The sequence below is a fragment of the Contarinia nasturtii genome, unplaced genomic scaffold, assembly GCF_009176525.2.
Source record: "Contarinia nasturtii isolate CC-2019 unplaced genomic scaffold, AAFC_CNas_1.1 Cnas_scaffold_1182, whole genome shotgun sequence".
In the NCBI taxonomy this organism is placed as follows: domain Eukaryota; kingdom Metazoa; phylum Arthropoda; class Insecta; order Diptera; family Cecidomyiidae; genus Contarinia; species Contarinia nasturtii.
The window spans coordinates 2046029-2071890 of NW_022198526.1; the positions used below are offsets into that span (position 1 = coordinate 2046029).

At 34.0% G+C, this 25862-nt stretch overlaps 2 protein-coding genes across 5 annotated transcripts in view; one reads left to right on the top strand and one right to left on the bottom strand.

Annotated features, from left to right (window-relative positions):
• The window catches only part of LOC116344873 (neurobeachin), a 143171-nt gene extending 130036 nt beyond the window's left edge, over nucleotides 1–13135 (bottom strand). For 3 of the 4 annotated variants that reach the window (XM_031773702.1, XM_031773707.1, XM_031773697.1), the window contains exon 1: nucleotides 12147–13135. In XM_031773702.1, the coding sequence (XP_031629562.1) occupies nucleotides 12147–12299 (153 nt within the window). In that variant the 5' untranslated portion in view covers nucleotides 12300–13135. The remainder of the gene's footprint in view (nucleotides 1–12146) is intronic. The other variant, XM_031773709.1, reaches the window with a different exon arrangement.
• Nucleotides 13136–14902: 1767 nt separating this feature from the next.
• On the top strand, nucleotides 14903–25858 carry LOC116344893 (breast carcinoma-amplified sequence 3 homolog). The gene is made up of 8 exons (XM_031773742.1): nucleotides 14903–15759; nucleotides 17557–18094; nucleotides 18187–18636; nucleotides 18711–19554; nucleotides 19619–19913; nucleotides 19989–20137; nucleotides 20218–20346; nucleotides 22098–25858. The coding sequence occupies exons 2-8, from the start codon at nucleotides 17573–17575 to the stop codon at nucleotides 23933–23935; spliced, it is 4227 nt and encodes a 1408-aa protein (XP_031629602.1). The 5' UTR covers nucleotides 14903–15759; nucleotides 17557–17572; the 3' UTR covers nucleotides 23936–25858.
• The last annotated feature ends 4 nt before the right edge of the window (nucleotides 25859–25862 follow it).

Consider the following 25862-nt stretch of genomic DNA (forward strand, 5'->3'; position numbering starts at 1 on the left):
ATTCTTTCAATAACGCGTGAAATGAAATACCACGGCAAATAGATATTGAAGAATTTCAATCCAGATAAATGCGAAAATGATATTGGATTTTTATTTTATTGTAACTTTTTTTCATTAAAATAAAAATAACTCAATGTCATGCGTCATTTTGGGATTAATGTACTGCTCCAATTCGAAATTGGCTTGAATTGTGCCATACCGAATGGCAAATCGCTGTACCTTGAATTACGTTATGGTATTACCATGCTAATGGTAATATGTTGCAGCTGAACTCGGTATAAAAAGTGTCGATTGGATAAAAAGAGCATTGTTCCATTTTTAAAGTGGTTTTTAATGGTTCGTGTGAATGAATATTTTTACTAGTACATAACATTTATGATAAAATATTAAATTAGAATATATGTGGCATGTAAAATTATTATGAATGTTTGATTTTATTGCGTGAGTTGTAGCATGATTAATAAATAATCAATATTTAACATCCAATGAGCTATGAATGTACACCACCGCATTTTGATCGAAATAGCGAATTTGAGTATTATTATTTCGGAGATGGAAACCATTCAACCTAAAAGTAACGAAATAACTCTTTTGACGGTGACAGATTGATACTTTGAATGCAATCCGCTGATTTATTTAATATGTGGTAAATGTTTACTTATTCGGATGTGAAAACGTATCTCTTTTATGCACAAACGAAAATGTTCCAAAAATGTAATATGGTTGTCAAAAAGTTAATTCTATTGTGATTATAGCAGTTGATAAAACAATTTCACCAAATGTCACAGTCAATTAGTATCCTTCATATCATAATTAATCTCAAGCGTACTTTTTCATTTCTTTGTGTATATAAATTGAAATCAATGGTATTAAAATTACACATTACATTCAAACATAATCAGAACAGTTTTTCACTAGTTTTCACATATTTTCCACACATTACGAACCACACACACCCGTTTGTCGAGGCATTGTGATGTGCGTTTACTCAAATTGAATCAACCAAAGTGTTCGTTTCTATTTAACCAAACGTATTCCAGACCGATACGAAATACATGACTTAGCTGATTTGATAACAGTTCTGAATAATAAAATGATATAAGGTAATTTTGGAAACTTCTGCTTCGAGAACAATTTAATCAGATATTCAAAACCGGCTTCAAGCTTGAATAAATGGCTGAACATATCGTTTAACATGATATCATTTCAAACCATTTTTGACACAGGATATTGAGTATGTGTATATATAGTATCTGCAACATAAAATGACACATTTGATAAAGTTGAGAATGAAAAACGGAAACCTACACATTGTTTCGTTATCAAATGTCATGGTGTGATTGTGCCCATTTGTCATATTCTGGAAAAACAAGATTGATATACAATGCGTGCTTATTAAGTGCGTTAGCTACTTTAAATGGTTGAAAGGAAATGTAAACATATCGTTACTATCGTACCCAAAAATTTGAGCTTAATTTGTTTTTCTATCGAATTCTCAACCAATTTCTGAACATTCAATGTTGCAGACGAGAAATCTGAGCGTCCACTATTACACTGCGCATAAATCATAGGCGATACATGGAATTTACTTTTGTCAAAGTTTCAAATAACAGCAATCGTTCTTTGACACCGAAATTATGAAGTTTTATCAATACGTGCGCAACCCCTTCGCCTTTTCATAAACGAAAATATTCGATCAAAATGGTGTGTCCATACTGGAATCATCATAAACACTTTGGGTGAACATTTCCATGGCAATAGCCCAATGATTTTATTTCTGTTTTGTCTTGGGTCGAACCAAACAACTTAATTAGTATCGAAGAGATGAACAATTTTATCGAAGTCATTCGAGACTTGAGTCTTTACTGCTTAATTTTATTAAAGTTTCGTGAAACCTTATAACATGAACGTCATCTTTAACGATTGGACGATCCGAAAGTAATTAACTTCTCTAGAATTGGCGCTTGCCAGTTTTTACTTATCTTTTTCTCGTATAATAGCATCATTAGAATGCAATTCAGATTTTCATGCAAAACGTGGCTACAACGAACGATAAAGCATTCTATATGTAAAACGTAAACGTTAATTTAACTAAAAATGCAAACTTGAATTTGAATGCTATGCATTTTTGTTTCTCGGAACATTATTACCGGATTGATATATAATCTACATCAAATAAAAATATCATACGTCAAATCCTTCGAGATACGAGCAGCGAAAAAGTTTTTTAAGCGCACCAAACTACGTACTTACAAACCGACGAAGCAATTACAATAAGCTTTTTGAAAGTACAACGATTTGTTGTGATTAATAAAACTAAAATATCAGCAGTTGTGGATTCGGGATTTTGCACTTCTACGGCTGGTTTTTCTTTTGCGAATCACAATGACAAGAACAAAAAAGAAATATTTGTCATTGTTAGCTTATATCCACCAGATAATTTGCATTAAACTCATTTTTTTGCTCTTAGGTATGTAAAAACTGCAGTTTGAGTGGATCGTTAAAATCATTTCAATAATTATGCAGTGAGACCGTCGACATCGATAGCATTAAAAACGGATGAAAAAACACATTTTCCATCATTTTCGCAAGACTTTCTTATATGCTTCACCATTTCTTCAATCATACGACGACGTTCGTTATTGATGTAGTTAGCATAGATTGCAAATTTAATTTATGCTGAAAGTCTACAGAGTGGTACTTGACTCGACAAAAAAAGCATACAGGCTCAGCAAACGGAGGGCGACAGGAACAAAAACAATGATCAATTGCAAGTGCTGTAGTTTTTTTCTTAATTGAAAAGCGTTCGGAAGTTGTTGTTGGCATAGAAAAATATGTTCGGTTTTCTCATTCGACAAATCCCCCTCATTTATGTACGCTCAACGTCAGCGCATTTATTTTTCTTTCAATGCGTATGCACCATCGAGTGATGTTTACGATTAGTCAATGTAATTCGGTATGTGTTCATTTACGTTTAATTGTAATTAGATTTGCCATTGGAGTTGAGTTGGTGGGGAAGAAGAAATGAAAGCGCGACGGAAAAGCCGGAATGGAAAATATTGATAATTGCTTGGGGTGTGGTTTACATTCGTGAGTGGTGATACTTGACGCAAGTATGCATTTTGGTTATGTCGACACTCGACGCTATGTAAATGCCTATTCACAGCTACGTACCGTACTTTAACACATGCTCGCCTCAGCTATAAATGGATTAAAAGCACTTCTTGTTTCGATGATATTATTTGGTTCAGTGATTGCTACCATATGAAAATTTGTCATTGGAATGCACATTGCACAGTGCACACGAAGATGAAATATATTCGCACCATTTGAATGAATGCAATCACCGTCGAGGAATGAGAGTATGACCGAAGGTTGATTGTAACAAAAACTCCAAGTGAATTGAGTTATTGTCGTTCAGTAAGTGAGGTAAAAAGTCGATATTTCACTCTATTTACTAAGTAACAATATGATATCTGTATAATGTGTGTCTAACATATATATGCTTATCACAATTTTATGATAAATTCAAACGAGCCAATTAAGCAAGTGAAAGAAAATATGATAAAAGTTGCTTATCTAAAATATTATTCGGAGGGCTTTCGACTTAATATCTTGTGCCGCTGGTGCTGCTGCGGAATAGTATTACACGTGAAACGGCATATCGAACGCAGGTGAAAGCTAGTTATGGATGATGTCGACAGATTTATCAAAATGATTCAAAGTTGATGTTTACCGTGATGTCGAATATTGCCGAGTGTAGTGGATGTAAACGTGATTTACCTAACTAAATCGGAAAATTAATATGAACACGTTATCAGACGTTGGCATATATGAACAGAAACAGTCGTAAAACATATCCCGAGCATTTGCCGTCTACATCATTAGTTATATGTTACGTTTTACATGGTTTATATTAGATCAACACGCAGGCAAATACATTCCGTATATTCTTCATGATAAACCGATTTATTTAACGATGCCGTTCATTTGGTACTTGTATGGTTCATAAATTTTTTAGATGAAATACGATGCACAATGTGTGTACGTATTTATGTGCATTTATGTAGCGTGGGTTGCTATTGATTTTCACCGGCAAAACATATATTAACAATGGAAACCATGAAAACAAAAACCATATTATAATAGACGCAGCATCTTCAACATGTTCTAAGAACAAAAGTGTTTCAATGTCTGCCGTTTATGTAACTATTTGTCTGATTTTACAATAAATTCATGTCTGCAAAGTTCGAAGCCGCATAAACGTTTAAACGGCAAATATTCTCCAGAGGGAATATTAATTGTGTTTAATACAAAAAAGAAACTCGATGGTTTTTTTTCTCTTTCGGAAAACAGATGTGTTATATCCTTACTTTAGACATGAATAGGAAACGAGTTCAACCTTTCCCCCGGGATAACAAATGAAAATTAAAATCACAATATCTAGTCGACTTTCAATCATTGCGTAATTGAAATTGTTTGCTCTCTTTTCGCTGCTGCAATACATTAGAACAAGAATGAAAATGTATAATGCAAAGTCAAGAATGTCACGGATTCTGTCATCATATAAACAAATGCATAGCTCGCCATAATAAATTTTACCGCTTGTTTAACATGTGAGCAGGTATATCGTGTTGGGTGCAAATGCGCTTCAACCAAACACACGCATACAGGCGGATCATCTAAAGAGTACACAAAACTTTTTTAATCTGCCCATTTTGTTTGGCAGAAAAAGTTGACAGTAAAAATGGAGAATTAAAATTCAAACGCAAACGGGGAACTTGATTTATAGTATGAAATCCAAATTACCGATTTGTTGTCTGCAAAAATTGTATGCGCTGTAGTTGTATTCTCTTTTCTCACAATAGATTGTTGTTCGCGCCTTGGCATTTTTTCCAGCTTAAATCGATTTTTTTCACTCTCTGGTGTTTGTACACTTTCTCGCCTTTAGGTACGTTTATTTGAACTTATGTCACACACACATACACACACATATACTGTCATCTATAGGATATATCCATTTTACGCCCAGCGCGACTTCTTTCGAAATCGCTCACGCTCTCTTGTGTGCAACGTTACAAAAAGGGAAAATGCCATATATTACAGGCAAAACCAGCGTCCGTACACATTCCGTGAGCGAACAGGCAAGCAAACAAGCAAACACATGAATCAATCGATAGAAAGCAAAGCAATGACATATATTTCAAACCATCAATAAAAGCGAACGAAAGTCGGTTTATTTTCAGTATTCTGAACACAGTCAGCCACAATTTTCAACGGTAAATTAACATTCTTGCGGTGAACCGTTGGCTAACTGCCCCTTTGTTCATACACCATTTATCGGTTAAATGATGTGAGCAAATGTAAAATAAATAAAGTTATCACATATGCTGGTCACTTGCAGACAGTAGCGGTTGACTCATTAGCCCTTACACGACGTTTCTTATCTTGTACTTCTCAATTTTCTCACATTCTAGTGAACGCATTAAGATGCAGCCAGATACGAAAATCAACTTTAAGTTTCAATCACTTCACTTTGACAGCTCATTTTGCTCGTGCCCACTGAACATACTTCCGGTATTATTATAACCCGATTCGTAGAATAACAATGTGCATTCTTCCATTACAGATTACACACAAACAACAAACGTATAGAGAGTGTTTGGAAAGCGCTAAATGTGACGCAATGGAATGACTGATATTATTAATGACATGTGCCATTCATTCAAAAATGGAATTCAATTGAAAAAGTCGTACATGTTTGTTTATACACAAACAAAGGTCAAAACTATCAGCAAATAATACAAAAAATGACTGAAAAGCGTAAATATATCGAAAAGTGTTGCATTTTGTTTTGGTCAATTCAATTTTTTTGTTTCGAATTGCTTGAGTGGTCGATCGAAAATTGAATGGATTTATTGCCGACAAGCAACATATTTTGTTTCCAATTTATCTAAGAGAAAAAATATGGATTGAAAATTACGATGAAATTCAATTGGATTGCGAAGAAAAGCACATTTTTTTATGTGAATATTCAGAACTTTGATTGCTCTGTTATGATTCAATATATTTTCTAAAATTCAATTGTATGAAACGAGGAAAAAATCGATTTTTAGTCGACAGCGGGTGGGTTCGTGGGTAAATGCTGAATCAATTTTTCAATATATACTTGATGTAGGACGAGAACACACTCATATATGATTTGCCGCTTTTCGTTGGTCGTATAGAGTGCATCGGGTGTCATTTTTAACTTGGAAACTTCTAACTTTGGGGCTTTCGGTCAAATTTCGGGTACATTATGAATAATATATATGATTTCATTTAGAGTTTAAAGTATCAAAACATTTCGTATAAATTTTCGCATTGCTCAGCGTGCAGTCTCTGGGTGAGTATGATTGAAATGCTTGTCATTTATTCTATATTATACAACCATTTTTTTTGGCATAACACCGACTACATATGCTACAAGTGTAAACTCAATTTGTTCATACTTCCCTGATTTATATGCAATAAAATCTAAGTTATTGAAATTGGTAGAGTTTCGCATGCGAAAATTGCGACAACACCATCGCATACATGCGATACATTTTACAGTTGCTCACTGTATTTTCGGTGGTTTTATGCTGGAAAGCATCTGGTTCTTAGTTGCTACATTTGTGTGTTCTAATTCACCTTATTTAACGTTGAAATGAATCGTTCCGAAAAGAGTTGAAATATTATGTAATAGCAGTTGCGTGTGCATTCAAATACCAAATACCGACTTTTGTCGTTTCATTCCCCCTTACGTATTATTACGCGGTTCTGGTGTTTCTGGGGTACACACATACAAATTTATATATATATGCGAAGCGAATAATTTAAATCAAAAACATGTGTAAAGAAAAGAAACAAAATGCGCAGCATCAATGTCTGTATCAAAGACTTGTTATATCACTTATTATTTATCAAGTGAATGAAAATATAAAGTCAACGTAGTAAAAGCACAGTTTATAAAGGTAGCTCTTTTTTGTATATGAAACTTGAAACCATTTTATGAACGACAAATGTAAGTACATTTAATTCATTCAGTGGTTTGTGTGCTTCTTTAAACAGTCGCATTCATGAGATGGCTTTCAAGTCATCTGTACATTTACGTTGATACACACCGTAGGAAGCGAAATAAAAACAGCCTTTGTTTATGTACATTGGTTTCGTTCACTCTCAGTTTCTATGGCATGTTGATTATGATAGTAAAAATGCCGCATTTTAAATTGTTATTGCATTCTTCAGCGCAATTGAAATTTTCGCTTGCGTCTTTGGATCGATAATGTTTGTCAAAATGGATGTATGGTGAAAAAAAATGAGTGAATTTTACCCGTTTGAAAATCCCAGAATTTACATTCGACAGCATCGGTTGTAAATTGAGAGTCGTTAAGCAAATATAATGCTATTAATTACGATACAACGATAGTCATTTGATATTGATGAGTTCATCATGTGAAGCGTACAGCGTATACAATAATAATATATTGAGAGGAGTTAATTCGATGTTGTTTTTCTGCGAAAACTTTTTTGCATATAAAAATGTCCAATAACAAAATCAAATTAATGGATAATTCATTTCCCATGACATGAAGCTGAATAATACATTTTATGAAGCTGAAAGATTCTTTTGTTAATTTTATCAAATTTGTGTGTCATCCAAATTGGCACAATTTCATTTGAAAACTTAATGTTTTCGTTTGCGATGAGAAATATTGTGTCAAACAAAATAATAAACTTCTCCGAAGTGGGCGCACACACAAAATCAACGCACTGCAAACATTTCACTAAGATCGATGGATTTTCATCGGATTGTAGCAGGATAAATTAAATTTGTTTGTCATTTTCATTAAATTAATAGATTGATACATCATTATCACGACTACTTTAAAAAAAAATCATGAAAGAATCCCCAAACTTTTGTAATTAAGAGCGAGTAAATAAATCGAAATTTTGAAATGCGATTGAAATTACCGGGCATTCATCAAACCGGTAATGTTGGCCGCTGAACTCAAATTCCACGTTAAATGTAATTTTTGTAACATTCAATTTATAATACGGCTGTCAACCTTGCTGAAATTGAAATGCTACGGTTTTGTTTCTGCGTATCGCTTGCTCATTAAAAATATCAGTCGAACAAAATTTCACTGATGCGATGATGCTTGTTCCTTTTTATCGTATTGATTGAGCTGATTTTGCGACCAAGTTTCAAGAGCTAATTTGTAAAGCGATACCGGAACACAATGGGATTCGATGTGTCAAAGTGGCTGTATCAGCATTTTACCTGTATTTGCTTCGCATAAATGCTTTAACGAATAATAATTATTTGGTTGTGTTTTCCTTTCGTTCAGCGATCTCATTTTCATTGCGGTATTTGAATAATGAAATGAAATGAAATGAAAATGAGCAAACGAACGAACCAATGATAAAATACATACTTCGTTGGTACTATGCGCGTATTTTGTCTGTTTTATATTTATAAACGGTGTACACAGTATACACGGAACATACACACACAGGTTGGCTGCACATAATCAACAAAAAAGCCTAGCTAATGATTTCATGTTTGTATCTACTTTAAATTGTGATGGACGGATACATAAATACGTAATGACGTTTTCCTTTGGCTTTATGAATCGGCGGAAACGTAAACGATACAAATGAACGGCACATTATATATATGTAGGCGTATGCCTACGATCTCGATGCATATCAAATCATGCTAAATAATATTTACCCCAAATTGTATTTGTGTTACCCGTTAATAGAAAGATAAAAGCGTCGCACGAACACAGGCTACGTGGCATGAGAGAGAGAGCCAGAGCAATGGAAGGGGTCGCTAATGTGCTCAATATAGAAAATGATTATACCGTGTTCACAAAAAGAAAGAGGGTGGAGGGGGAAAATAAGTGCCCAGATAAAAATAGGTTTTGATACAGATCATAGACACTGAATCCTCTTAACATTGATTGCGATTATAACTTTGAATAAAATTGAAAAATCGCCAAAAAGCGGGCAAATATTCAGCATCCTTAAAAACACATCAAAGTAAAATTTTCTTCTCTTAAATGAGTTTTCAACGCAATTAATTTTTTTTTTCTGCAGTGCAAAGAGATAAGTTATCACTGACTTTACTGTTTTTCAAGAACGCTTTGATTTAGAAATATGATTAAAAATCTTTTGAATTCGCGACACAAATATACGCGTGTAAAATTAGCACACATTCACATGATGCCCGTACGCTTTTGCTAAGAAGCCATATACATATGTTTTCTTTTTATCTTTCAAAGCTGCATTCATTAAGGTAAAGTTATGCATTCATTAGATTTCCAAAAGTAAGATAAAAGTCTCGAAATGAATAGGAAAATAATAACTTTGGAATTTCATCCATTTTGACAAACATTCTGATTCATTTAACCGACGTGAAACTGATGTTGAATACAAAAGTAAAAGCGACATATAGCCATGAAATCATGATTCGATATTCATAGGCACGCAAACAATTAACATTTCAGCAATATGCTTCACTGCAAATGACTTTAAATAAATGTTAATTAGCAAAATTGGAACATTTTATAGAGAATTGATTAACTTTTACCGCTAGCATTAGCACGAAACCAACGCATCTATTATCACAAGTATTTGTATGGCCGAATTTCAATTGGCTGATAATTAGTGTTTAGTACACAATGTGGAACAGAATTTATTATTAACTACTATCCAATACAAGTATTGGATTACTTATTAGAATGGAATGCTGGTCACCGTCAATTGAACAAAATCCAATGACTTGAATGGCTAAGCTTAATATGTGTCATTGTGTTTTGTCATGTGTGTATGTGTGCTCGAACAAATCTTCTGATTAGATCGATTCGTTCTATTGTCTTTGGTGTGTCACAAATGCGATATGGTTTCTATGCGACCAAACAATCAAATCAGGTGGAGCGGAGATGAGAAAACGTGTGTTTGCATATATGCGTATCTTAGTTGCTCTCAACGAATTCTTCACTGCGATACATCATATTTTATTCATAATTCTTTCGTGTTTGGTGAGATGGAAAGGAGAGGATATACCAGGACTTATTGTGAGAAAATTGTATACACGACACCAATTTTCTGCACTTACTTATTCTTGAGGTATATTTTTTGAAGAATTCTCCGAAATGCTCATTTTTGAACCGTAAGGGTGAACTGAGCAAATATCTTCACGAAGATTGAATAGAAATTGAGAAAAACAAGTCTTTTTCGCTTCAGTTCTTCTGTCAAAATTGTGAATGGAACGTCAGTTTTTAAGAGGCTTTCAATCTTAGATATTTTCTTCAACTTTTCACCAATGTTCAATGTTCCAAAATACTTTCATTTCAAATAATGATATTATGTCAACTTAAGATTCATATTAAAAAAACACATTGTAGTATGATAATGATACTGAAATGTATCACTCTCTTATGTTTTTCGAAACAAATCACTTTTAATAGATAATTGAACATAAGTCGAAAAAATCGGTCGGATGTCACTTTTAATTTTGACCAATCATTTCTGCAACTTTATAAATTATAACGAAATAATTATTTTTGTTTCTTCGGCATGACCAAGATACATTTTACTCTCCAATGCTGATAAGAGAGAAAAAAAAACAACAATATTTGATATTAAAAAGAAACTTTGAAGTGATGGTGTACAACATTGAACAATACATTTCAATTGAATTCCATTCATTCTGTAGAATTGAAAAGATCGAATAAAATGCCAGAAAGATACTGGCATGAGTGCACAATCACAAATAAATACCTCTTACCACATCAACGACTGTCTACATACAATATCGATGCATTATTGAATCCACGTTGCATTCTATCTTTATTTGGAATGTAGTAGGTAGGAGAGTGTGATAGATAGAGAGATAAATCGAAAAAAGAGAGACACATTCGAGTGTAATGTGCGGAACAGAGTACGAAAAATGAAATTGTTCATCATGTAATCTATCAAAGTGTAACAGTTTTACATTTAATTTCGCACACAAACATTTGTTTTAACGCCTGCCTTTGTCCATACATACACACACACAGGAAAAGAGAAGATAAAACGCATAGCCTCAATACACAGGTAAATGTACACATCAACTAAAAAGAGGCGAGTGGAATATATATATAAAAAAAGGTAAAACAACACACTAAACGTCATATGTGCCGATGAAACTTGATTGTATGTGATAATGGATGGATGTATTTGTGGTCGGTGCTCATAATAGTGTACAGTGACATATACAAAATTGTGACAAGTGCCGACGACAGACTATAAAATATTCTACATTGTAAAATAGCAATTGTGGTGTATGACAATGGCAATATTGTTGTTGTTTTTGTGGCTTTTCCACCACTTAGATCTCATTCCACCTGTGCTAATTGATCGAATGAACGAATGAACGATTGAATCGTAGAAACACACACTCAAATAATACATACACTACCATAATATGAATATAGACTAATTAGCCGATCATGAAAAATTACTAAAAATGTAAACGTGCCACTTCTGTTATTATTCGTATCATGTGAATAAATTCCATTTTTTTAAAAAATATATTTGTTTTATGTTTTTGTACTTCAAAAGATTGATAAATTGTGCGCATTATTTTGAATTATATGCACAATAGATTATTGTTGCTTTTTGACTGAATCGGAAACAACTTTGATGCATGCTTGAAATTGACAAATTTTCTGCTTTATCCAACATAGTGCATCTGTCTATTTTTTTTTTGAATTCCCATATTATTCAATTATCTGATAAGCATTCAAATTGAATAATTAACGAATGAAAAACGAGTCTCCCCACTGGAATACATTTTTCGAATCAAAAGAAAGTAAAATGTAGGTGTGTGATCTAGATATTAAGAAAATGAAGTATTTTGCCTGATTTCATTTGTTCATGCAAACCGAGCGTTTTTTGTCCAAAGATTTCGACGGCTCATTGAACAGACAGTTCAAATGAATGGAACCATTCTTTTCTTTCTTTCTTTCTTTTTTTTTATATTAAATGCGTGTCTCTTTAATTTTCCGGCTGAATTACAGGTAAATAATAATAATATTAAGGTTGAATTGAGGTTTGTGTGTGAGCCAACTTACCAAATGCAAAACCGTGTTAACCACCTCACGATTTGAGACCTGACCAACTTCGATTAGTCCAATTAGAACGGCAAATTTTAGATTATCTGTCATTGACATCCTGACGACCTCTTCGGGTCGTTTGATATCGCTGTACGGTGTTAAGTCCGCCATTTTCACCGATTTTTCTGTTGTGTCCACTTTAGTTTTTGTCAATAAATGTGAGTTTATAAATTTTTAATTGTAAATCATTTGGAATGATTTGTTTTGAATGAATTTTATGTGTTATTTGTTGACCTTCAATGTGGATATCAAATCATTTGGTTTGATAGTCCGCTGTTGAATTGTCGGTTCATTTGTTTAAAACACTTGTTTTTTCTATTAACATTTCTCCACAATTCTTACACTTTTCGACAATTTAATTATTTCATCACCTATAGTTTGCACTAGTTAGTTAGATTCTTATTTGAATAAATCGTTGCGATAAATTGGAATATTGAATGAATGCACCACTTTTTTCTTTGCATTAGACACTGAATGAATAGATTGTACACAACACAAGGAAGGGAATTTATCTATTTGTCTGAATGTAAAATAAAGTCAACGATGGTGACACCAATCAATGAATTTAAGCACACACAAATAAACACCAATTCCTAATTGTCTATCAACGAACAAAAAAATATGAACTAATGAATCAATAGAATTTGTTTGATTTAGTCTCACTTTTGGAATGATACAATAACAACCACTGCGCATTCAGCCATATTGGCGTATCGCCTACAAAATTTCGTTCCTTCTTTCTGCCACTAACACTGCTGTTGGTGCTGTTGTTGTTGGTTTTTATTATTTTTGAGCTGGCAAAAGAAAGCACATCTATCTAATACGAATGATAAACTCTCACACATAAAGTTACTCAATGGGTTTTATTTTTGGTATCTCGGAGTCGTGCGATTACGTACTACACACAAGACCAATCGCTTGAACCTGATGTATCGCTTCGGATGGAATCAGCAACTTGCTGTATTGAAACTGAAAATCCATGATAGCCAACCGAATACGGCAAAAAAAATCGAAAAAACGCACGTTAGATGACTGACGGTAATGTATAGTGTATGTGTATTTGTGTACACCGTACGTGTTCTGATGTAAGTCGAAGCCGTTGCTGTGTACGTGTGTACGGTGGTGTATTGTTGTGCAATTTTTTCAATAAGAAGATACACGCGCGTATGGCATGAAACGTAGTTTTTCCATTGTTGACGCCATCCGGACGTCTGCACATGAGAGCACACACATAAACACAATGACAAACAAAGTTGGTGGTGGTGGTGATGTTGCGTTCGATGCGCTTGTATTAGTGCTGTGCTACAATTGGTAAATAATACAAGCATATACGCTTCTAAACAACACAAAAGATATACCAAAGACAGGTGAAAAGTCGAATATTTGACAGTTCGATATCACAATGAATATGGTTTGTGTCATTGATTTTGACACATAAGCCGAAATAAATTCATACGTAATTGTATGATACATTCTTTTTTTTTCATATTGAAAAATATATGTAAACTGAGAAACTTGACCATTGATTTTGTTGCCAATATTATAAATGCATTTAAAATTAATACGAATTTTCGAAAGTTACATTTAATTGATATTAATGAAGACTTTCGTCAATGTAAACCCAACCGGCTAAGCCTATGAAGAGACAAAATGCGAATTCCCCTCATCTGTGCCATCTTGTATTCCATAGTTGAACTCAATTTAGTTATAATGAATTGAATCGAAAAAGAGAAAAAAAACAACAACAGTAACATGGCTACATAGATCTGTTGACCAGTGAGATACGTATAGCAATGGAATGAAAGAATGAAGAAAGCGTATATGTGTATGTATGCATCAGCACGCATAGATGTACAGCTCTGTGTGGCCGTGCTATTGTTGTTGTTTTTTCACTTTTTCATTTCAATGCTACAGAATTAAATTCAGTTTTTGCATCTAATTCACACTAAAATCAGATGGCGCTCATTAGCGAGATTCGCAAAAAAAAGTCTCCAATCTCATACAAATATACACCGGCTGTGTAAACCATTGTTTCGAATAAAATGCACCAGATGGCTCCACTGAAACTCAAAGTGTCATTAAGGAAGACCCAAAATTTCAAACTTAATTCCATTGTAAAAATTGGATGATGTAAGAATTGATTTTATATAAACAGTTCACTTCAATAGCATAAACATGCAAAATAATTTGATTGTTTTCACTTGCATACCGAATATATCTCTATAGAATTAAAAAGTAATGTTTTTGTTTTCTTTTTTCTTTTCATTCTGAACAATGAGCGTTGAAGAGTGAAAGAGACCACTATACATGTGTGAATGTCTATTTGTCTCATGCTGAAGCAGAGAAGAAAAAAACAAAATGCCAATGGTAGTGTAGAGAAGTTGTTGTTTTTCTGGGTTTCATCATTATCGAAAAAGAAAGAATCGAACAGAGTCTAAGTTATTTGGCTTGAAAAAAAAAACTGCATTGGTTTTCATAATAATAAAGCAATGATTGTGTCAAAAATTGAGTGAATCAAATCAAAGTTTTCTTTCAATCTTTCATGAAATTGCATTTAAGTTGAAGAGAGAAAAAATATCAAGAAAAAAAATTACGCACTGAAAAATAAGATCATTCTATCGCGAATATTTTGCCCATTCACTCAAAGTTTACAGTGCAGACGGCAATTTGTTGTTGTTTTTTTTTTTTTTTTTTTTTTTTTTTGCTAAATGATTCAATAACATAAATTTGGATTTAATTTTTTTTATTGCAAAAATCATTGTATTAAAGTGAATCATTCCTAATATGGTCAATGACAACAACAAATACAAGTGAATATGCAGTGAGAGAATATAGAAGAAAAACAACGTTATGCGCATAACACCAACGTCTGAGCAAGTGACGAGCAGCAAATCAAACAACAATAGGCGAGCGAGCGAGACGAATATACGTTCACCATAACGTACAAGCTAAATGTGAACCGAATAAAACGGATCGAATCAGTTGTTTCGTTGACAGAGTGAGTGACAATACGTGTAGAGTTGAGAGAAGAGGAAATAAACGTACAGCTAGAGGGTTTTTTCTTTGTTAGTTCATTTTTTTTTATTTTCGTATCCAAACATCATCGATCTGCATTCGCTTCATCTGGGTTTTATTTCGAATTTTGATGCTTTTTACCATCAAAAACGATTGTTGCTATTGATTTTCGGATTAAAATTGATGATTTTGGTCCAAATTCGATGAAAATCAGCAACCAAAAAACACGGCCAACTAAAAAGTGAACGATGACGCAGTTATCTTTCTAAATCTTCTATACTTCAAAATTGAGGCGCACGTCAGCGCAGATAAACGCAAACCAACACAACAGAAAATTAACAACAACATTTTTTATTTAATTTTTGGGAATTTTGCAATATTTTGGTGTCCAAAAAAGACCAAAACAACAACAACTGCTGAATTGGATAGAAAAATTTGTTGTGTTGTGTCCAGCAAACGATAAAAAAAAATCCTGAAAAGTATTCTGCATGCGGAATACGGCTCCTTGTCACCGTTGATGGGCAATTCGTCATGAATGGTTTCTTTTCATTCAAAGGTACGTTGCATTTTGTTTTAGTTACAACATTCCAATGATAGCTCAATAAAATTTATTTATTCACTTTATGCGATGATCGGCGATGATTTACTGAAAAAAATAGTAATTAAAAAAATATTCTCAACCAATTTACATAAGCTGTGTACTAATGGCATGATATTATTAGTAATGGGACAGAATATATTTTCATTTCGAATTCTTTTGTTTATTTACTTCAAAGCGAATATATTGATGCTTTTTCAATACAACCGAAAAATTTATATATATACTGTTCAAGCTATTAGCAACATATTAATCCAAAAATAAAGTGACAAAAAAAAGTCGAAATGAAAATATTTTGCTTTGCATTTCATACATACAAGTGAAACATATAAATAAAATGAATAGCAATATTATTCATTTAGAGATAAGTTTGAATGGTGTGCACTTCACACAACAATGGGGAGTATAGACGGAAAAATTCGTGTTTTGAAATGAAAAAAAAAATCGAATGTGCAAATAAACAGTAGCTCATCGCTCCGTTTGTGTTGCAAAAGAGAAAGACATGAAAATAACAACAACAATATTTCAATGCCATTGTGTAGTTGTGTTTGTATGTGATACCAATATTGTATGAATGAGTTCTATACGTTACACTGTATTGAACGATTTTTTGTTCAACGTTTCAACCAATCTCTTGCGACCATTCACCTATAGTTGTCTCTGTCGTGCAACAAGCATATGAACTTTGTTTTTATTTTCGTACAATCTCTTTTTTCCGCGCGAGTCGTAATTTTCGCTGCCTTTGCTGGGTTTTATTGTGTAAGAAGAGTGTATTCAAATGTATTTGTTGTGTTTTGGTGTGTGCGCATTCAAGTCTATCAGCTGTTGAGTGCAACATTTCAAAACGAACACCATATGAAAATGAACATACATACACGCACACACACACACACGCACACACTAGCGCCTGAAACAATTGAAAATCTGACTGTACAACTTTACTGTGTATTCATGTTTTTGTATATGGAACACAGATTAATATTAGAAATCACAAAAATTTGTCCATTTTTGATTCTTTGTCTTGTTTTTTTTTTTCGAATTTGAATTAAAATTATCGATTCTTCTTGCTTATCGTGACTTAAATGTTAAAAAGGCACATATACCCGTTTGGTTCACGTAGCTTTTGTCTGAGGCGAAAACAAAAAAAAATTATATATTTCTTTGTTTGCTTTCAAATCGGTCAGCGTATAAATGAAGGCATTTTCGAGTGTATTTGTACTTTGTAGTTGTGTTTTTATGAACGTGTTTATGTGCATCTCTTGATCATCTGTTTGAAACGACAGCCAAAGTATTTTTTTGTTGTTTAATTTATTACCGTATAAATGATCGTGTATTCATTTAATTCGTTCGTTTTTTTCTGTCTCGTTCTCTTCTTTTTTTTGTTTTCTATTCGTCAAAATTAAAATCATTTTCAACAATTGCAATAAGCACAGACGCATTACTATTTATAGCAACGATATCGCCAAATCAATTAATTTAGTTCAACATTGTGAGCTAATGAATACACAAATAACCTTTGTTTCGTTGCAACCAACAGTCAAGGTTTACTGGCATTGTTTCATTTCATGCAATATTCACATATTGTTTGAAATGCTTTTCACGCATTTCAGTTATAGTTGAATGTTAATATTATTTTTTTTTGTGGCTCGTGCATTTGCGACTTAGGAAATGACTTGTTTTTTTTATTACCAATTATGTAAAAATGAGTGACCAATATTTGTTTTGATTTGTTTTTCTTTCTCTCGTGCGTGCTAGGAATTATTGATTTAAGATGTCGGCCGAATCTCCAAAACGTTCTCCTCGATTACCAACAATTGTACCACCGGAACCAGTAAGCGATCGCTCAATAATCGATAGTGTAACCGGGTTTATCAATGAAGTAACACTGACCAGTGTACCACAAATCGATCAAAAGGAGCAAATACAATGGATACGGTTTGAGACAACAGCTGACGTAAGCAATCCAAGCTTTGGCGAGGACTATGATTTGGAAAGTGGAATACCACCGCCATTGATTTTAATCTTGGGATACAAAACGGGCATTCAAATTTGGTCGATACCAGCAAATGGAGAGGCAACCGAAGTTTTATCATGGCGACATGGCGTTGTTCGTTGTTTGAAAGTGCTACCAACACCAATATCGAGCTATGCTTCTGACAATGCAAACGAACCCATTGACGATCTATACGCGCATAAAAGACCGTTGATGGCCATTTGTGAAAGTTCACAAGTTTCCTCGACTGGACCGCAATTCTGCACAATGAACATCATTTCGTTGCGTGATGGTGACTCAGTAAGTTTTAAATGCAAATAAATAATGTTATCATATAATGTGTTTGTAATGTACATTTCATTTCATGTTTTTATTTCATCCTTTTCAAATAGATTAAAAGCATTAAGTTCAAAACGACAATTCTAGAAATAGCTGCTAATCATCAATCAATTGTGGTAACATTTGCGGAAAGAATAGCCGTTTTTGACGCCCGCACCTTAGAAGATCGACTGACAATCACAACATGTTATCCTAGTCCTGGCTTATCACCAAATCCAATTGCGCTCGGTCCGAGATGGCTTGCGTATGCCGAACGAAAGCTAATTCCATCAAAACGCAGTGCAGGCGGTTGTGATTGTGATGGAGTGTCTAGTTACACGGCAACCGTGTTGCATGCAGCAAAAACACTCGGCAAAGGATTGCGTGAACTGGGCGAACAAGTGGCTGCCGGTTTAACGGGAACTGGTCAAATTGGACCAAATAACGTTAGTTCCACAACTTCAACAGTACCGGGCAATGAACAACAATTGCATCCAGGAATTGTAACCATTCTGGATATTAAGGTAGCTTAAAAACAAACATTATTCTTTGCAAAGTGCGGCGAATTTTTTTCTCATTGAAATATGGTTTACTTTAGGATTCAATGAAAGATACTAGTCCAACGGGCACACCAGTGACGGTATCCGGCAACGATCCGATAATTGCTCACTTTGTTGCTCACACTGATGTTGTGGCGGGCATGACTTTTGATGCGTCTGGTTTATTGCTGTTGACGGCAGATAAACGTGGTCATGATTTTCATGTTTTTCGCATTAATCCACATCCATGTGGATCAGCGTCGGCATCTGTGCATCATTTGTATATACTTCATAGGGGCGACACAACTGCCAAAGTGCAGGATATGATATTTTCATTAGATTCACGTTGGGCTGCTGTTACAACAGCGCGCGGTACAACGCACACATTTCCTGTTACACCGTACGGCGGTCCGGCCACATTTCGTACTCATGGCTCGTCTGAAGTTGTAAATCGTTTGTCACGCTTTCATCGTTCGGCCGGTCTATCGGCTGATGGTCGTTCAAGCAGTCCAGTTTGTCCAGTTTTCCATACCGACGGTGGCACTGTTAGCGCTGATCCATACCATAATTCAAGATTACCACCGTTCCCACGACCATATGTCGTGATGCCATTAAAGCAACTGCGTCAACCATTAACACTATTGCCTGCCACATCAACAACAACACCAACGACAACCAGTACAACGTCACGTCAACGACAATCATCCATATCGGATGATTCGGGCAATGTGTTCCGAGTTTGTGCTACATTTGCTCGACCAAGAGATTGGTTACTCCAGCCATTGACCACGGCACGAGACATGCCTGCGTTGAAAAATCCACGCAATGCAGTTGATTCGTTGTTTGTGATGGCTGGACACGGTTCGATGATTCAATATGATTTGGAACCGAAATACAGTTCAAGTGAGTAGATCTGTTTTTCTGTTTGTTTACATAAAACACTACTAACACACTCATTGTCATATAGGTATACCTGCATCAAAACAAAATGATGATTCGCCAATCGAATTGTATGTCGAAGCGAAGGCTCAATGGAATCTCTTGCGCAAGGACGCATCAATTGAAATTCAGCCACCACTTCCATTGGAAAATTGGCTTCTCAAAAATCGAATGGAAATGAAAGACACCACAAACGATTCGGAGGCGTCAGACAATGATGAGCGTTGGTTATCACAGGTGGAAATTGTGACATCCAGCGGACCACACAGGCGCCTTTGGATGGGCCCACAATTTATATTCAAAACATATAACACTCCCAGCGGGTATGTGTTTTTTCTTTCTTCGTTCAATCTTTTATTCATTTAATTATTTTGATGGTTTTTTCTTTGTTTGTAAAGATCAACATTACAACATATTGACAGTGAAGCAGTGGAAATCGGTGTTAACTGTCCCGCAAATCGGCCCGCGCGATCAAATCCAATGCAAACGCCATCAATTGCGCTTGGACGTGGTGTTGTTCCAGTGCTAATCGAATCGGGATCAGCCAGTATGTATCCCAAATGACTCAAGATTAAATACATATGATTTTAATTTTTTTTTGCGATTTCTGAACATCAATGGTAACAGGTAGCATTGAACAGAGTCCCCGTTTTATGAATCAATACATGAGTACTGAGGATTTGTCAATAAAACCAGCGGAAACGCAACTTCGTGAAGATTTGGCCGATGCCATGCGTGAATCACCACGAGACTCAGGTGAGAATTTCTAAATTTGTTCAAGTGTTTTCTTTTTCGTTTCGTTTTGTTTTGTTTTGTTTTGTTTTGTCTTGCGATTGGTTAGAACTCTTTCGCACTTCAATCAATTTTGGAAATGTAGAATTGTGAAAAATATCGATTGAAATGTGTATAAATATTTGAGATGTATGGATATGGCTGATTAGTACACCAAACACACAAACACTTAACACCCTTTCGTTTTCCATTATTTCTTATCTTTTGTTTATTTTTTTTAATTAATCTGTTATACATACTTATTTTAATGTATTACTTATTAACCAATAACCATTTGAACTGGGGGAACATTATTTTGAGTTCGACGCTTTCGTTACGGAAATTAAACATTTACTGAAATACTGAACGAAAGTACTATCTTTCTCTTCCTATCATTACACTGATGTCCTTTTCGTCCCAAAATACGATATAGTAAAATATCATATTCATAGTATTAAAGTATATACAGTGCATAAATCAAATTAGTCAAGCATAATAATGCGATTGAAAAAAATTAACACCACACAGAAGGAATAAAAAAATCCGAAATTTTTTCCAATTCACCACAAACAAGTTTGATCAAATATTTTGGCAGCGTTTCATATATTTCCTTCTGAGAAAGTTCCATCAATCAATAATAATATGCCATTGCTTTGCATACATTTTTTATGAGTGACTGATGAGTTTAATATACATTTAGCGTGTGTATATATTACTATATTTTTAAGAATATTTTAAGCTTAAACGAACATTTATTTGAACATTTATTTGTTAAACGATATCACACTGATTAATCATCATTTTGAACAAAGTAAGCAAAACAGCAACTAACCAGCTTTGTAAAAACACACACACACACAATTCGCCGAACAAATCGAAATGTGATCTTGTAAAATGTGTACGAACCAATGAGGAGAACATTAAAGCCAAAGGCAGGTGTTTCTTCGTTCGACCATCGAATAACACAAACCACCAATCTACCCACACTCATCAACAATTATTCATATTCCAACGGATAACCGATGAAATCACACGCCATACGGAATGCTTTCACAAACTCTCTAGTTGAACACATCATTCTGTCTTTATATTTTATTTTTTTTCTTCCTCTGCCACCACATTTTCGGTCCTAAACTTTTCCTGTTTTCTTTTCTGTAGTTATTAATTTCTATTTTCATTTTTTCAAATGTCAATAAGAAAGGAACAAAATTAAGTGATTACGACTAATAACAATGTGTTCATAATACTTCTCTACTTTATGTAAAAAAAAAGAAAAAAATCACAAAATAGGTGAGCGGAAACTAAACTGAAAACACTACTTGCATGACATTTTCGCTTCTTCCAAATCAAAGCCTATGAAAAAAAATATGCCAAATATTTAATGAAATGCGAATTAAGATCCAAATTTTCGCACTTAAAATTCGGTTCCTTTATTTGACCAAAAAAAAACGTATTTTTTGAGTGATTTTTTTTTTATTTTTGGTATTTCATTTGTCTTATTAGTATTTTTGGCTTTTATTTAGTTTGCATCACTATTTTTCTTCTTTTTTCGATGCTCATTAAAACAAAATAATGTCCTATATTTAGTCCAGTTTTACATAAAATTACTAGCACGCGAGTGAACAGTTTGAACGATTGAGAGCGTATGATTTTTTTTTTGATAAGACAAAAATCGAAACAAGAGCGATTCCAACCGAATTTAACACTATGCCTTTGGCTTTTCTTTTCTCTTAAAGGCTTACCAACGAACCATGCATCGTCGTCGTCATGTGCAACAACAACTACGCGTAGTTCAGTTTCAATTGCAAAAGTGGTTAATCCTTTAGGTACGGTAACAACAATAACTGAATCATCGCGCGAAAGTATGTTGGCCGATGAATTTGCCGAATTCAAAGAGGAGTATTCGTCGGGCGCATATCTCTTTGAGAATTGTGATGAGTCGATGTTTAGGCCGTATGTCGCTGTGATTAGCGGCTCAATTGATAGTGAAAGTCACACACCGCAAGAGAAGCCCGAGCCCATTGGACAAAAGCTTATTGTGCCCGTTATCGATAGTTCGCAGTTGGAACAACGAAATCGTGAAAAATCACGAATGTTGGAAATGAAACGTCAACAAGAAGAGAATGTTGCAAAATTCGAACAAATGTCGCTTTTGAATCGAAAAGACAAAAATTTTGACGTCAAGGAAGAAAAAACAAAGAAATCAACTGCGAAGAACATCAGTGCAAAGGAGGAGGAAAAAGTGCAAGTAAAAGAATCAAAGGACGAAAAGGCGCCGGAAAAAAATGCGGTTAAAAAAAACGACAACGGCACGAACATTGAGAAGAAAATTGCCAATGACAGCAACATCGCCGAAACGGTGACAGTAAAATTGAAGAAAAAAGGAAATAAGGCACAAATAAAATCCGCTGAACCGAATCCAATTGAATTAGACGAGCCGGTGAAAAGGGCTTCTGAACGCAGTGCAAAATTTGATGCGGAACCATCTATGTCACAATATGAAAAATTTGAGCTCAACAATACTGTTAAAAATGTTGAATGTGAAAAGCTCGAAGAGTTTCCTCCACCAAAACCCATTAAATCAAAGAAAAAATTATTGGCCGAAAGTAGTTCGTCCAAAGAATCGTCAATCGAAAAGGACTTTGTACCGACACCAGCTGCCGAAGGAACCAAATCGAAAAAGAAAAAGAAGAAAAATGATGCGGCAGCAACGTCATCATCCGAAGATTCAAAGGGAAATTTTGCAAATGATCAAGTATCAAAATCATTGGATCTTCTTGACGATTCGGTTGATACGTCATTTTTGGAAAATATTGACAAAATCGATGGTGCACAATGTGCCGAAATTCAAACAAGTTTGCTAAAAAGTTCGATAGCTGCTACGCTGTCGTTGCGTAAAGGTTCTCTCCAAGAAAAAGTCGAAGACACTGAAGCAAACGTATCGAAATCGTCAAAATCAAGCAAAAAGAAAAAATGGTCAAAAGAATCGATTGAAATCGAATTTATCACACCAAATTCACCAGATGAACACGTTGAATTTGTGTATCCTGATGCAAGCGATTCGGTGCTCGATTTGGATAATTTGAGTTTCAAAAGTACAATTGACGATCAAATTAATTTGATTCCATTAGAAAGTCTACAGAATGACATCGAATGGACAAAAGACCGTACCACTGACTATGATAAACTTTCAGACGACGCTGAAACTGGTTCGGGTGCTCAATATTCCGACTGCAAGAGTTTTCAGTTGATCATTGATGAGCCGGAATCGTATATGCCAGCAAGCGATACAAATTCATCCGATGAAACGGATAACTCATCGCAAAGCAAAAGCACCAAGAGCAGCGACAAAACGGTTGACGATGACGATGAAGAATTACAGCCATTGATTTCTTCGACCACATCGGATGTTGCAGTTGATTTGTCAAAAAGCGATGCACTGCCAAACGAAGCCAACCCAAGTGATTCAACAACACAGCCACAATCAAGCGAGCAAAATCAACAGCAACAACAAAAGCAGTCCAACAATAACAACGGAAACAAAGGCAAAAAATTTCGCAAGAAACGCAGATAAGAATTAATGCTGATCGCGCTCACTGTATTTGTTCTATTTATTTATTCATTGCATCATAAAAATTACTATTATTTCTGTTAGAATCGAAATTGATGCAAGCACAAAAGCAACCATTTTTCCAAGATATTTATGCACATACACACATCCTCAGCTACCGTATTCTAACTCAAGAGAACGGTAATAATTTGCTCTCCCTTCTTTTGCTTTCTGCGACCTATCTATGTCGCAAACTTCGAACGTATATACACGTATATACATGAAGAAAATGTCTAATGCAAATTAAAGTCAAGTTGGACACTTCCAACTACAAAAAAAATTAACAAAAAAGAAAAATGAAAAATAATGTTGTAAATCAAAGTAGATCTTTTGAACGAACATCATCATTATGCAGGTGTTATTATTTTAAAATTGTAAAATTCATAAATTATTTATTTTTATATTTGCCCACGACTAAAATTTTTAGTCGAATGAAATATGTTCTTGTATATTTACTTATGTTCAAAATTATCGGTATTCACAATTGAAATGCAGCAGGTTCATTTTAGTATTGTTTTCATTATAAATATAAATTTGCATCCCTTATCAATCTATCTCTTTTATTGCTATGCATTACATGCATTCTATGTAAATGTAGATATCAAAATTGTTAAATTACATTTAGAATGGAGAATCAATTGTACGTAAAACAAAAGAAGCGCTCATATTTTGCGATCTCAACACACAAAATGTATAATGACAAAGAAGTATGTTTTTATTTCTAATTTTGTTACAATTTGAAAATATTACACTTACCTGATCTATTTACACAAATTTAAATGTTTACATACAAATAAGAATTGAATTGAGAGGAGAAGTAAATATGAGAAAGCAAAATGTGTGAGCGGCGAAAAGACAGCATTGAATATTTGGCCTTTAAAATTAAAAAAAAACTTAGGTTATTATTTTATATATACTTTTTTTTTTCGCTGAGAATAACTCGGCTTTTGTTCGAAAATCGTAAAGTATTAAGAGGAAGTCTGCACCAAAAAATTATTTTGCAAAACAAAAGAACAAAATTGTTTAAATTAATAAAGAAAAACTGATGTGTACGATAGACATTGTCTATTCAACAAGTGACATGTCAACCAATTTAAAATCGGAGGAGATTTTATGCCATGATTCACTGAGTTACGTTTTCATTTAGGACAAAAGCTAATTAGATAAAATTAAATTATAATTTTAATATTTACGATTTTTTTTTTCTTTGATAATTTCACAATCGAAGCGTCGTCTGGTTGCTTCCTTCATTCGGAATATTTACTGAAGATTCATTTATCAACTCTTAATATGGTACGCCTTAGCTGATCAAATTACAAATTAACACATTAAATTTTTTCAATGTCATACCAATTCTGCTTGATCAAAATTCAATCATACCATTTTTATTTTGATTGATTAACAAGCTGCAAAAATATGTTGAAAAATTTAAAATGGAAAAAAATATCAATTTGGTGACTATATAACCTTTTGTTATAATCTTTCAAAAACAACCAGACGATGGCACGATGACAAAAAACGATGTCACAAATTTCACTCCAATCGAATAGGAGTAACTTTTGTGCAATTTAAAAAAAAACACACTTTCTGCGATAAGTTATATGTTTTACAAAGAAAAGATAGGAACGGAATAAAAACGTAAGATTAACGCTACGCTGAATCAAATTTGCGATGTAAATAGATAAAACTGATGTGTGTGTGTGCGCCGATTGAACTAATGTTTATGTTTTTAAAGTAAACTATCGAATCGAATGAAACTGAGATCGATGAATGTATTATAAAATCGGAGAATGGATTGCGAAGAATTGTAATGAATTCAAAATAGCGTGTAGAGAACGAATGCATATTATTAGATATTTATTTCAAATAAAAAATACAAAAAAATGATTAA